Source organism: Salvelinus sp. IW2-2015, linkage group LG36, assembly GCF_002910315.2.
Source record: "Salvelinus sp. IW2-2015 linkage group LG36, ASM291031v2, whole genome shotgun sequence".
Lineage (NCBI taxonomy): Eukaryota > Metazoa > Chordata > Actinopteri > Salmoniformes > Salmonidae > Salvelinus > Salvelinus sp. IW2-2015.
This window is the reverse complement of record NC_036875.1, coordinates 36595286-36609200: the sequence shown is the minus strand read 5'-3', so window position 1 is coordinate 36609200 and position 13915 is coordinate 36595286. Positions and strand designations below refer to the sequence as shown.

The 13915-nt window shown below is 42.9% G+C and overlaps 1 protein-coding gene across 1 annotated transcript in view; it reads left to right on the top strand.

Annotated features, from left to right (window-relative positions):
- Window positions 1-13915, top strand: part of LOC111959810 (protein mono-ADP-ribosyltransferase PARP14) — a 42178-nt gene that overhangs the window by 15793 nt on the left and 12470 nt on the right. Inside the window, exons 12-25 of the mRNA XM_023981605.2 lie at window positions 462-2533; window positions 2751-2883; window positions 2992-3096; window positions 5889-5951; window positions 6042-6218; window positions 6348-6532; window positions 6626-6668; window positions 6796-6900; window positions 7056-7118; window positions 7258-7434; window positions 7652-7824; window positions 7908-8019; window positions 8107-8226; window positions 8341-8403. Coding sequence (XP_023837373.2) covers window positions 462-2533; window positions 2751-2883; window positions 2992-3096; window positions 5889-5951; window positions 6042-6218; window positions 6348-6532; window positions 6626-6668; window positions 6796-6900; window positions 7056-7118; window positions 7258-7434; window positions 7652-7824; window positions 7908-8019; window positions 8107-8226; window positions 8341-8403 — 3591 coding nt within the window. The remainder of the gene's footprint in view (window positions 1-461; window positions 2534-2750; window positions 2884-2991; window positions 3097-5888; window positions 5952-6041; window positions 6219-6347; window positions 6533-6625; window positions 6669-6795; window positions 6901-7055; window positions 7119-7257; window positions 7435-7651; window positions 7825-7907; window positions 8020-8106; window positions 8227-8340; window positions 8404-13915) is intronic.

The window sequence follows — 13915 nt, the reverse complement described above, 5'->3', positions numbered from 1 at the left end:
TAGTTTGAGATGAGTTGGACCGCAGAGTGAAGGAAAATCAGCCAACAAGTTCTCAGTATATGTGCGAAGTCCTTCAAGACTGTTGGAAAAGCATTCCAGGGTAGGCTGGTTGAGAGAATGCCAAGAGTGTGCAAAGCTGTCATCAAGGCAAAGGGTGGCTACTTTAAAGAGTATAAAATATTTCTTTATCACTTTTTTGGTTACTACATGATTCCATATGTGTTATTTCATAGTCTTGATATCTTGACTATAATTCTACAATGTAGAAAATAGTAAAAATAAAGAAAAACCCTTGAATAAGTAGGTTAGTCCAAACTTTTGACTGACACTGTATATTGTTTTAGCTTTAGTGTGTGTACTGTATTTCTACTTGGGATATCACTTTTCAACAGGAGAAATGGATGATGTCTTTAAGGCAATTCAGTAGTCATTCATTCTGTCCCCTGTTTTCCTTGTTCCAGTTGCCCATCAGGTGTCAGAACACAAGCATCATTTTGGTGGGATCGACCTCATAGCTCAGCTGTTCTACTCCAGCCTGCAGAAGGCTTTGACGGGACAAACAGCCCTCCTCCCAGACATCCCCACTAAAGTGACCCTTCCACTCAGTGTGGAACTCCTTGACTTCATTAACCATGACGAGACCCGCAAGCAGGAAATTACAACTGTACTCCTTAGGGTCCATGCTAGAGTTTCCTTCAACATGAGTACAGAACCCCCTCAGATGGAACTGGACATGACCATGGAGAATGAGTCTTTGGGCATGCTCAGATTGTTCCCTACATGGGAGAGGAAAGCCCGGAGAGAGGCTCTGGCCTTGCTAGAGAAATATAAAGAGGTTCAGCTGCCCATAGAGGTGGAGGTCTGGGAAAGGATCGAGAGCGGTTGCCTTGGCCTCAAATCCCCTGGCGCTAGCATCTCTTACAGGATCACCAGTGCTGAGATAGTGGTGGTGTGTGTGCAGAATGAGGTGAAGACCCTAGTGGAGAAGATTGAGCAAATGGTGAAAAATGCTAGTGATGAGCTCGAGAGGGAGAGGAACACGGTATTAAGAAAAATCCCACTGGACTCTAAGGAAAAGCTGGATTTCATTTGTGATCTTGTCTCTGGTAAAATAGTGGACGTAGGGTTTTCTAAAGATGAAGAAAGCTTTATCATCTGCCTAAAGGGTTTGGAAAACCAGGTGAGCACAGCAGAAGGTGCTGTGAAAGAGGCCCTGGGGAACGTTGAAGCCAAACTCCTTGACATATCAATGCCTCTGATGGAGTTCCTAAAGTCTGTGGACCTGAAGAAGATTGAGAAGAACCACTTTGCCCAGAACAACATATCATCTGTGTTCCTCCTTGGTAATGATTCCATCCAGATCCTGGCAGATAGAACTGACATCCAGAGAGCTGAAGACAAACTACACGAGGTCATCAAAGAGGAAGTCATCAAACTCACACCAGACCAAACCCACGTGACAAAAGGCGAACAATGGCTGCAGTTCTTTGCCGGACTCGAAGGTGAGCTCAAATCCACCAAGAACAACCACAATGTCAGCATCTCAGTTTCGCAGGAGAAGATCGGTGTCTGTGGTTTCTCCAATGTTGTAGCAGATGTGTCAGGGAAGTTAAGGGGATACCTGGATAACAAGAAGCCAGAAACAGCGGACGTCCCTCTCAAATCAGTGCAGGAAGTACAGTATGTGGCCTCTTGTATGAAACTCTCAGAGGTCCCTGAAATKAAGGCCCTTGGTGTGACTATACTGCCATGCAAAACACAAGGATCCCCTTGCCTGAAGATCACTGCAGCGAGCGATAAAATCAAAGAGGCCTTAGATGCAGTGAAACAGCAGGTCAGTACAATAACGACGGAGAAGTACACATACTCCGAAGCCGGCAAGTCCAAAGTCCTGGAGAAGAACCGAGTTGCTCTGCAGGCTAAGGCCAAGGATTTAGGGTGTAAGCTCTACCTATCACCATTGATTACCCACTGCCAGGAATACAGCTACGACATAGAAGGGTGCATCACTTTAACTGTGGGTCAGGGTAACATCTCCCAACATGCTGCAGATGCTCTGATCTTCCCTCTGAGCAGCAGCCTGGCCTTCGATACTCCGATCGCCAAACAATTCCTTCAGATGGGTGGGCCTGAGATCAGGAAGGTGTGTGACAAGTTCCTGAAGGAAAGGCAAACTCTACAGGCGGGAGATGTGGCCTTGTCCAACCCAGGAACCCTTGGAGCTAAACACCTCATCTATGCAGGCATTCCTGTATTGGGGAAGGCTTCCACACCTCTCAACACTGTCTATCTGCAGTCTGCTGTCAAGGACAGTTTATTGGGAGCAGAAAAAAAGAAGTGTGTCTCCATAGGCATGCCAGTGATGGGGTATGGCACCTTTGGTTTTTCTGTCAAAGAAAGCTGTGTAGCAGTTATCAAGGGAATCGTAGATTTCATCTACGCTGATCAGAAACCCCCCCAACTGAGGAGCATATTTGTGATCGACTCTGATGCCAAGCTAGTGGGGGAGTTCCAATCAGCCATTGAAGGAAAGGTAAGTCTGCTTCTCCACATAGCATTCCATGTTGATCTAGTTGGACAGGTTTTTTTGTTTCKTATGCAACCCGGCTCTACCTTAGATTTAACATACCAAGTCAAACCACGGTACATTCATGGGTGTGATTGAAGAGGAAATGTACAGTGGCATTTGTAAATGGGGTCAAGTATTCCTGTTGAAAGTGAAACCTCTTTTGTCCTGCTTAATTTAACAGGGTTATCGTCGTCAACAAAAAACCAGCAAACCAGCAACAGGCACAACTCCAACTTCTCCCTCTGCAGCCAACGCCTCACAAAGCACACCWCCACCACCACCCCTAGCGGCTAAACCAGGTTCAGACATCAAAGGTTATTTCCTTCATTTTTGTGTTACCATAAAGATAAATACTATAATACTAAATACTACAACCTATAGCATGCCGTGTCCTCACTCAGACTTCTCTCCTCTATTAACAGTGATTATAGGTGGCGTGTCAGTGATCCTGAAGAAGGGCGACATCACCAAAGAGACAGTGGATGTCATAGTGAATTCCAACAACCAAAATCTGAATCTGAACTCTGGTAAGTGTCAGTTTCAATGTTTACAATTAGGCAAATTATCTCACTTTAGACGTTTAGGTTTTAGTTCAGGTTAGTCGCAAGTCTTTAGAGGGTTGCTGAACTTACTGATTTAGCCTCGGTTTCAATCGTCYTCATTAGGAAACACACCTGAGAAAGAGATTTGGGTCTTGGAGCCGTGCTTTGATGTGGGTGTCTCTTGTATGTGTTCGCACATGGGAAGAGTTCCTACATTCACTCTGACAAAAACAGTACACAGTTACAGTCACTCACCCTTCTAGATAACTTTAAAACAGTCTAACCAGGTCTTGTGTCTGGAAGTAGCCTAGGTTAGCTAGCAAACTTCTTTCGCCAATTAGCTTCAGCCGGCTGGTGCACGACTTTGGAAAAGTTGGTTTGACTTTGGATAGCCTATCTGTGGGGCTAGTCAATATATTACACAATATAAATGGGAGAATATTTTCATGTTACACACACCTTTTTAGTTTTCTCATTAAATTATTTCAATATTTGTATATTAATTTCTACAAATACTAGTTGGTTTGAGGTTTTTATGTCATTGCAATTTGGACCTATTGAAATTTACAAATATTGTCCAATGTACAGTTGAAGTTGGAAGTTTATATACACTTAGGTTGGAGTCATTAAAACTCGTTTTGCAACCACCACAAATTTCTTGTTAACAAACTATAGTTTTGGCAAGTCGGTTACGACATCTACTGTGTGCATGACACAAGTAATTTTTCCAACAATTGTTTACAGACAGATTATTTCACTTATAATTAACTCTATCACAATTCCAGTGGGTCAGAAGTTAACATACACTAAGCTGACTGTGCCTTTAAACAGCTTGGAAAATTCCAGAAAATTATGTCATGGCTTTAGAATCTTCTGATAGGCTAATTGACATAATTTGAGTCAATTTGAGGTGTACCTGTGGATGTATTTCAAGGCCTACCTTCAAAMTCARTGCCTCTTTGCTTGACATCATGGGAAAATCAAAAGAAATCAGCCAACACCTCAGAAAAATAATTGTAGACCTCCACAAGTTCATCCTTGGGAGCAATTTGCAAACACCTGAAGGTACCATGTTCATCTGTACAAACAATAGTACGCAAGTATCAACACCATGGGACCACGCAGCCGTCATACCGCTCAAGAAGGAGACGCGTTCTGTCTCCTGGAGATGAACGTACTTTTGTGCGAAAAGTGCAAATCAATCCCAGAACAACAGCAAAGGACCTTGTGAAGATGATGGAGGAAACAGGTACAAAAGTATCTATATCCACAGTAAAACGAGTCCTATATCGACATAACCTGAAAAGCTGCTCAGCAAGGAAGAAGCCACTGCTCCAAAACCGCCATAAAGGCCAGACTACGGTTTGCAACTGCACATGGGGACAAAGATCATACTTTTTGGAGAAATGTCCTCTGGTCTGATGAAACAAAATATAACTGTTTGGCCATAATGACCATTGTTATGTTTGGAGGAAAAAGGGGGAGGCTTGCAAGCCGAAGAACACCATCCCAACCATGAAGCACGGGGATGGCAGCATCATGTTGTGGGGGTGCTTTGCTGCAGGAGGGACTGGTGCACTTTACAAAATAGATGGCATCATGAGGTAGGAAAATTATGTGGATATATTGAAGCAACATKTCTCAAGACATCAGTCAGGAAGTTAAAGCTTGGTCGCAAATGGGTCTTCCAAATGGACAATGACCCCAAGCATACTTCCAAAGTTGTAGCAAAATGGCTTAAGGACAACAAGTCAAGGTATTGGAGTGGCCATCACAAAGCCCTGACCTCAATCCCATAGAAAATGTGTGTGCAGAACTGAAAAAGCGTGTGCGAGCAAGGAGGCCTGCAAACCTGACTCAGTTACACCAGCTCTGTCAGGAGGAATGGGCCAAAATTCACCCAACTTATTGTGGGAAGCTTGTGGAAGGCTACCTGAAACATTTGACCCAAGTTAAACAATTTAAAGGCAATGCTACCAAATACYAATTGAGTGTATGTAAACTTCTGACCCACTAGGAATGTGATGAAAGAAATAAAAGCTAAAATAAATAATTCTCTCTACTATTATTCTGACATTTCACATTCTTAAAATAAAGTGGTGATCCTAACTGACCTAAGACAGGGAATTTTTACTCWGATTAAATTGCCAGGAATTGTGAAAAACTGAGTTTAAATGTATTTGACTACGGTATTGGTAAACTTCCGACTTCAACTGTACATTGTGTAATTTACTGATGGTCCCTAACTAGCCCCGTAGGGATATCCAAAGTTAAACCAATTTGTCCATGGTCAGTGTGCTGGGCATTATGATCAGTCGTGTTCAGCTGCCACTCCGAATTGTTGATTACTTGTGGGCATGTGGGCAGGATTGAAATAAAACCAATCCAAGGAAAACTGTTACGTACCCTTCATTCCGTGACATACCCTTTTTGTTCTTAATAACCTCTAGGGCCGGGATGATACCAGTATCGCAATACTCGTTAGGATCGTGGCAAAGAAACAAAACACTAAGCAAATTTAACTTTGTTAGGAAAACAGCCCTGATGTTTCAAACAAACATTATGTTGTCATCCAGAGTCACATGTGTTCTTCAGCTTGGAAAATAAATACAACATTTTAAATACAGCAGGTTTTTAAAGGAACACATTTTGGTCTGCTTCATGTTTTCATTTTTGGCATGGAAAAAATGTCAGAATAAATGTTTCCACAAAGGCTGTTTTCAAAAACATTTTTGATTGTCGCTCTTTAACATATCTCATACTCAATGACTTGACAGGGGTTTCTGGAGCCATCCTGAAAGCGGCTGGGAAATCTGTAGCAGATGAATGCAAAATAATTGGTTGAGTATTATTATATTAAGTCTTTATTTGTCCAGAAATTGAAGTGCATTGAGGTTTGTAGAATTTACTTTGTGTCCCAATTTCCCCAGGTATGCTGAAGGCCGATGGTGTTGTGCTCACATGTGGTGGGAACCTAAACTGTAAAAACATAGCTCAGATGGTTGGGCCCAAGAATTCTGCAGATATCATCACCTCCATAGAGAAGGTCCTACAGCTGTGTGAGAGCCAGAATGCAGCCACAGTGTCCATGCCTACTATTGGCACAGGTGATTCAACTGAAATGTAGTGTAAAACTAAAAGTTCCGTTCCGGTGTCACTTGTATTGATTAATCAATACATTTATTGGTTTCAAATGATCTATTCATCACTTTGGATGGTGATGTCTTTTGCTTTAGGGCAAGGTGGCATTGAACCCAAAGATTGCATCAAGGCCATTCTAAAAGGACTGGAGAGCCACACGTCACAGATGACCTCATCCAGCATCAAAATCATTTTCATAGTGGCCTTTGAGCAGAAGATCTTTGACTCCTTGAGAAATTACTTTAACAAAAGTAACCTGCGCCCACACAAAATCAAGCAGGTAGATTTAGTTTCACTAAGGCTCAGTTGGACATGTTCTGTGGTTTTGATTGGTTGATGCGTGTAATAACTTAAGGTTATGGGTTTTATCTAGGCTGCATCCACACCTTCTCAGTCCAGTCTTCCCCCAAATCAAGGTTGGATTTTGATACATCTTTGTTTACATTTTAAATTCATTTCTGTTGTTCTATTTCAACATTTGCGTTGGTTGTCATCATCACAATAATGTTTGYCGCTGAAATGTTGACCTTTTCCGACCCCTAGTTAAGATCCATGGTGTCAGAATTGAATTGAGGAAAGGCAACATTACTCAAGAAACTGTCAGAGGCATTGTGAATAGCACCAACGCTGATATCAGCTTAACAGGAGGTCTGTATATGGGGGRAAAAAACATAAAATGGTACATTGTTAGCGCACTACAGAAAATACATTATTAGCTATTCTGTGAATATAACTTTCTCCATTCAGTCTTTTTAAAAATAGATTTTAAGGATATGACCTCATTTTAAACATGTTATTTTCAGGAGTTAGTGCGGCGATTGTCAAAGCAGCTGGGAGCGCAGTTGAACAGGAGTGCAAAACCATTTGTGAGTGTCTCCCATCTCCCATAATAATTCACCTGTGGTGGCTCACAGCCATTCAGTCTGACTCTCACTCGCACTCTCTCTCTCTCTTGCTCGCTCTCTCGCCTGCTCGCTCTCTGTGTGTGACATCTGCTTTATCCAGGCCCTCTGAGGGCTGATGCAGCAGGGGTGACCAGTGGCGGGGCCCTTCAGTGTGACTTCATCATCCACATACTGGGGCCCCACTCTGTGGCTGACGCTACACAACGAGTCACCAARGTCCTGGAGTGCTGTGAGGACAAACAGATCACCACCTTGTCCTTCCCTGCTGTTGGCACTGGTGGGCAATGGTTTATTAGTCATTCAGTGTTGTTACAGGTTCTTAAAAAAAACTGTTGTTATTAAAAACTCTGAATTACCCCATCAAATAATTTTTTTAGGCTACCACCATGCTGCCATTTTTAATTGTCACATTCAAAATCTAGTCATCCATTGGTTCTTGTTCTATTTTTTCAGCTCCACCTAATGCAGGTAATTTTGTATGATTCCCATTGTAGGTGGTGGTGGCCTTAGCGGCACAGATTCTATTGGCGCCATCCTCCAGGGCATCCAGGATCATCTATCACTGTGCTCCTCTACCATCATTAAACTGATCTACATCGTCATCTATGAGGACAAGATCCTGCAGGAGTTTCAGCTGGGGCTCAACCAGTGGAAGACAAGCCAGATGGTACAGTATGTTGAGGAAATACAAATCTGATGTACTAACCTTTCCTTACCAACTAAATGCAAACATTGTGATTCCAAAACCAGGTTGAAGACAACAGTGACGATGATCTTGAGGATGATCTTTATGGTGATGAAGATGACAGTGATATGTGGAACACCAACTCTGAGGAAGAAGATGACACCAGTGTTCAGACAGGTTCGTACAAATCCAGTCTGTTGCAAAATGTGTTCTACTGCTAAATGCCTGCTACTTACCCTTTTCTCTGTGAATCCCTTCATCCAGGAAACACAATTGAAGCAATAATTGGGCCAGTGAAGGTCAAGGTAGTATGTGGTGACATCACTAAGGAGAAAACGGACGCCATCGTCAGCAGTACAAACACGAGCCTCGATCTGAACTGTGGTAAGATCCTCCTCCCCCAATTCCAACTTTCGAATCAGCCAAACATACCTGATATTATTGCATCATACAGGTCTTCAGCTGAAGGTTAAACTCATGTCCTATCTCACTCTGCAGGTGTATCAGGAGCCATTCTAAAAGCAGCTGGACAGACAGTCGTGGACGAGTGCAAAGCCTTAGGTATGAGTCTTGATGTACATTAAGGATGTAACGGATTTATCGATATGCATCGGTCCCCGGTTCAATTGTTTAAGATATGAGTGCATCGGTCTGTGGAAACCCAAACCAATCCAAATTCAGGCTGTAACGCAACAAAATGTGGAAAAAGTCAAGAGGTGTGAGTACTTTGAAGGCACTGTACATTTTCAACCTCATACAGAGATAAACCAGGTGACGTCACTTCCTGCTGAGTGAGGGAGTGCTCTGTTTGTTGTTTTGAAAGTCTCTGAAAAAGTGTTATATTGAAAACGTTTAGTTACTAGCTAGCCACCTTTTGAGTTTGGATCCCGCAACGCGGTTGGCATCAGTTGCTGGGATTGCTAATATCTGTCCAGGGATCCTGCCGACCAAGGCTGGGTCTGGGGAGCTGTTTGGCCTAGCAGCTAGGTGGAGCATGTCCACAGGCTTGGAAAACCCAGCACCGGCCCAGATGACAGGTCCAGGCCGATAGTGGTCAAGTTCCTGAGGTTCAAGGACAAGGTAGCTGTTCTGGAAACAAACACTAGGAACAGGATCATCCACATGTATTGATCACATTTTCACTAATACTGTAGAACTTTGTTCTAAAGCTGTATCTGTACCCATTGGATGCAGTGTTCACAATATAGTGGCTATATCCAGAAAAGCCCAAGCTCCAAAAGCTGGGCCTAAAATAATGTATAAGAGATCATACAAAATATTTTGCTTTGACTCCTATGTGGATGGTGTTAAACACATTTGTTGATCTGATGTGATTAATTAGATGCGGCACTTGATGAATTTATGAAATTGCTTCTTCCAATTATTCATAAACATGCACCTGTTAAGAAACTGATTGCTAGAACTGTTACGGCTCCATGGATTGTTGAGGAATTGAAAAACTGCATGGTTGAAAGAGATGGGGCAAAAGGAGTGGCTAATAAGTCTGGCTGCACATCTGACTTTATGTGACTAAACTCAACAAAAGAAGAAGAAACTGTATTATGAAGCCAAGATCAATGATATAAAGTATGATTGAAAAAAACTTTGGACTACATTAAATGACTATGGGCAGAAAGACATTCAACGCCATCTTTCATCGACTCAGATGGCTTATTCATCACAAAACCATTTAATGTTGCCAATTATTTTAATGATTACTTCATTGGCAAAGTGGGCAAACTTAGGCAGGAAATGCCAACAACGAACAGTGAGCCTTCGTATTCATGCATAAAAAAACTAATAATGAAAGAAAAGCATTGTACATTTWAATTTTCTAAAGTTAGTGTGGGAGAGGTGGAAAAATTGTTATCAATCAATAATGACAAACCTCATTGACAACTTCAAATCAAATGTTATTGGTCACATACACATTTTTAGCAGATGTTATTGCTGGTGTAGTGAAATGCTTGTGTTTCTAGCTCCAACAGTRCAGTAGTATCTAACAATTCACAACAATACACACATCTTAAAGTAAAATAATGGATTTAAATTATATATAAATATTAGGACGAGCAATGTTGGAATGGCATTGACTACAATAAAGTAGAATAGAATACAGTATATACATATGATATGAGTAAAGCATATGATATGAGTAAAGCAGTATGTAAAAATTATTTAAGTGACGAGTGTTCCATTATTAAAGTGGCCAGTGATTCCATGTCTATGTAWATAGGGCAGCAGCCTCTAAGGTGCGGGGTTGAGTAACCCGGTGGTAGCCGGCTAGTGATGGCCATTTAACAGTCTGATGGCCTTGAGATAGAAGCTGTTTATCAGTTTCTCGGTCCCAGCTTTGATGCACCTGTACTGACCTCACCTTCTGGATGATAGCGGGGTGAACAGACAGTGGCTCGTGTGGTTGATGTCCTTGATCTTTTTGGTCTTCATGTGACATCGGGTGCTGTAGGTGTCCTGGAGGGCAGGCAGTGTGCCCCCGGTGATGCGTTGTGCAGACCACACCACCCCCTGGAGAGCCCTGTGGTTGCGGGTGGTGTAGTTGCCATACCAGGCAGTGATATAGCCCGACAGGATGCTCTCAATTGTGCATCTGTAAAAGTTTGTGAGGGTCTTAGGGGCCAAGCCAAATTTCTTCAGCCACCTGAGGTTGAAGAGTAGCTGTTGCTCCTTCTTCACCACCCTGTCTGTTTGAGTGGACCATTTCAGATTGTCAGTGATGTGTATGCCAAGGCACTTGAAGCTTTCCACCTTCTCCACTGTGGTCCCGTCGATGTGGATAGGTCCGGGCTCCTTTTGCTTTTTCCTGAACTCCACGATCAGCTCCTTCGTTTTGTTGACGTTGAGGGAGAGGTTATTTTCCTGGCATCACTCCACCAGGGCCCTCACCTCCTTCCTGTAGGCTTTTTTGTCATTGTTGGTMATCAGGCCTACTACTGTTGTGTCATGATTGAGTTGGAGGTGTGCATGGCCATGCAGTCATGGGTGAACAGGGAGTACAGGAGGGGGCTGAGCATGCACCCTTGTGGGGCCCCAGTGTTGAGGATCAGCGAAGTGGAGGTGTTGTTTCCTACCTTCACCACCTGGGGGCAGCCCGTTAGGAAGTCCAGGACCCAGTTGCACAGGGCGGGGTCGAGACCCAGGGTCTCAAGCTTAATGATAAGCTTGGAGGGTACTATGGTGTTAAATGCTGAGCTATAGTCAATGAACAGCATTCTTACGTACAGTTGAAGTCAGAAGTTTACATACACCTTAGCCAAATACATTTAAACTCAGTTTTTCACAATTCCTGACATTTAATCCTAGTAAAAATTCCCTGTTTTAGGTCAGTTAGGATCACCACTTTATTAAGAATGTGAAATGTAAGAATAATAGTAGAGCGAATGCTTTTATTTCTTTCATCACATTCCCAGTGGGTCAGAAGTTTACATACACTCAATTAGTATTTGGTAGCATTGGCTTTAAATTGTTTAACTTGGGTCAAAYGTTTTGGATAGCCTTCCACAAGCTTCCCACAATAAGTTGGGTGAATTTTGGCCCATTCCTCCTGACAGAGCCGGTTGTAACTGAGTCAGGTTTRTAGACCTCCTTGCTCGCACACACTTTTTCAGTTCTGCCCATACATTTTCTATAGGTTTGAGGTCAGGGCTTTGTGATGGCCACTGCCAACACCTTGACTTTGGTTTCCTTAAGCCATTTTGCCACAACTTTGGAAGTATGCTTGGGGTCATTGTTCATTTGGAAGACCCATTTGCGACCAAGCTTTAACTTCTTGACTGATGTCTTGAGATGTTGCTTCAATATATCCACATATAAAGCCTTCCTCTTTTTCCTCCAAACATAACGATGGTCATTACGGCCAAACAGTTATATTTTTGTTTCATCAGACCAGAGGACATTTCTGCAAAAAGTACGATCTTTGTCCCCATGTGCAGTTGCAAACCATAGTCTGTTTTTATGSCGGTTTTGAAGCGGTGGCTTCTTCCTTGCTGAGCGGCCTTTCAGGTTATGTCGATATAGGACTTGTTTTACTGTGGATATAGATACTTTTGTACCTGTTTCCTCCATCATCTTCACAAGGTCCTTTGCTATTGTTCTGGGATTGATTTGCACTTTACGCACCAAAGTACGTTCATCTCCAGGAGACAGAACACTTCTTCTTGCTGGTCCCATGGTGTTTATACTTGCGTACTATTGTTTGTACAGATGAACCTGGTACCTTCAGGCGTTTGGAAATTGCTCCCAAGGATGAACCAGACTTGTGGAGGTCTACAGTTTTTTTCTGAGGTCTTGGCTGATTTCTTTAGATTTTCCCATGATGTCAAGCAAAGAGGCACTGAGTTTGAAGATAGGCCTTGAAATACATCCACAGGTACACCTGCAATTGACTCAAATTATGTCAATTAGCCTATCAGAAGCTTCTAAAGCCATGACATCATAATCTGGAATTTTCCAAGCTGTTTAAAGGCAATGTCAACTTAATGTACAGTGGGGAGAACAAGTATTTGATACACTGCCGATTTTGCAGGTTTTCCTACTTATAAAGCATGTAGAGGTCTGTAATTTTTATCATAGGTACACTTCAACTGTGAGAGACGGAATCTAAAACAAAAATTCAGAAAATCACATTGTATGATTTTTAAGTAATTAATTTGCATTTTATTGCATGACATAAGTATTTGATCACCTACCAACCAGTAAGAATTCCGGCTCTCACGACCTGTTCGTTTTTCTTTAAGAAGCCCTCCTGTTCTCCACTCATTACCTGTATTAACTGTACCTGTTTGAACTCGTTACCTGTATAAAAAGACACCTGTCCACACACTCAATCAAACAGACTCCAACCTCTCCACAATGGCCAAGACCAGAGAGCTGTGTAAGGACATCAGGGATAAAATTGTAGACCTGCACAAGGCTGGGATGGGCTACAGGACAATAGGCAATCAGCTTGGTGAGAAGGCAACAACTGTTGGCGCAATTATTAGAAAATGGAAGAAGTTCAAGATGACGGTCAATCACCCTCGGTCTGGGGCTCCATGCAAGATCTCACCTCGTGGGACATCAATGATCATGAGGAAGGTGAGGGATCAGCCCAGAACTACACGGCAGGACCGTGTCAATGACCTGAAGAGAGCTGGGACCACAGTCTCAAAGAAAACCATTAGTAACACACTACGCGTCATGGATTAAAATCCTGCAGCGCACGCAATGTCCCCCTGATCAAGCCAGCGCATGTCCAGGCCCGTCTGAAGTTTGCCAATGACCATCTGGATGATCCAGAGGAGGAATGGGAGAAGGTCACGTGGTCTGATGAGACAAAAATAGAGCTTTTGGTCTAAACTCCACTCGCCGTGTTTGGAGGAAGAAGAAGGTGAGTAAACCCCAAGAACACCATCCCAACCGTGAAGCATGGCGGTGGAAACATCATTCTTGTGGGGATGCTTTTCTGCAAAGGGGACAGGACGACTGCACCGTATTGAGGGGAGGATGGATGGGGCCATGTATCGCGAGATCTTGGCCAACAACCTCCTTCCCTCAGTAAGAGCATTGAAGATGGGTCGTGGCTGGGTCTTCCAGCATGACAACGACCCGAAACACACAGCCAGGGCAACTAAGGAGTGGCTCCGTAAGAAGCATCTCAAGGTCCTGGAGTGGCCTAGCCAGTCTCCAGACCTGAACCCAATAGAAAATCTTTGGAGGGAGCTGAAAGTCCGTATTGCCCAGCGACAGCCCCGAAACCTGAAGGACCTGGAGAAAGTCTGTATGGAGGAGTGGGCCAAAATCCCTGCTGCAGTGTGTGCAAACCTGGTCAAGAACTACAGGAAACGTATGATCTCTGTAATTGCAAACAAAGGTTTCTGTACCAAATATTAAGTTCTGCTTTTCTGATGTATCAAATACTTATGTCATGCAATAAAATGCAAATTAATTACTTAAAAATCATACAATGTGATTTTCTGGATTTTTGTTTTAGATTCCGTCTCTCACAGTTGAAGTGTACCTATGGTAAAAATTACAGACCTCGACATGCTTTGTAAGTAGGAAAACCTGCAAAATC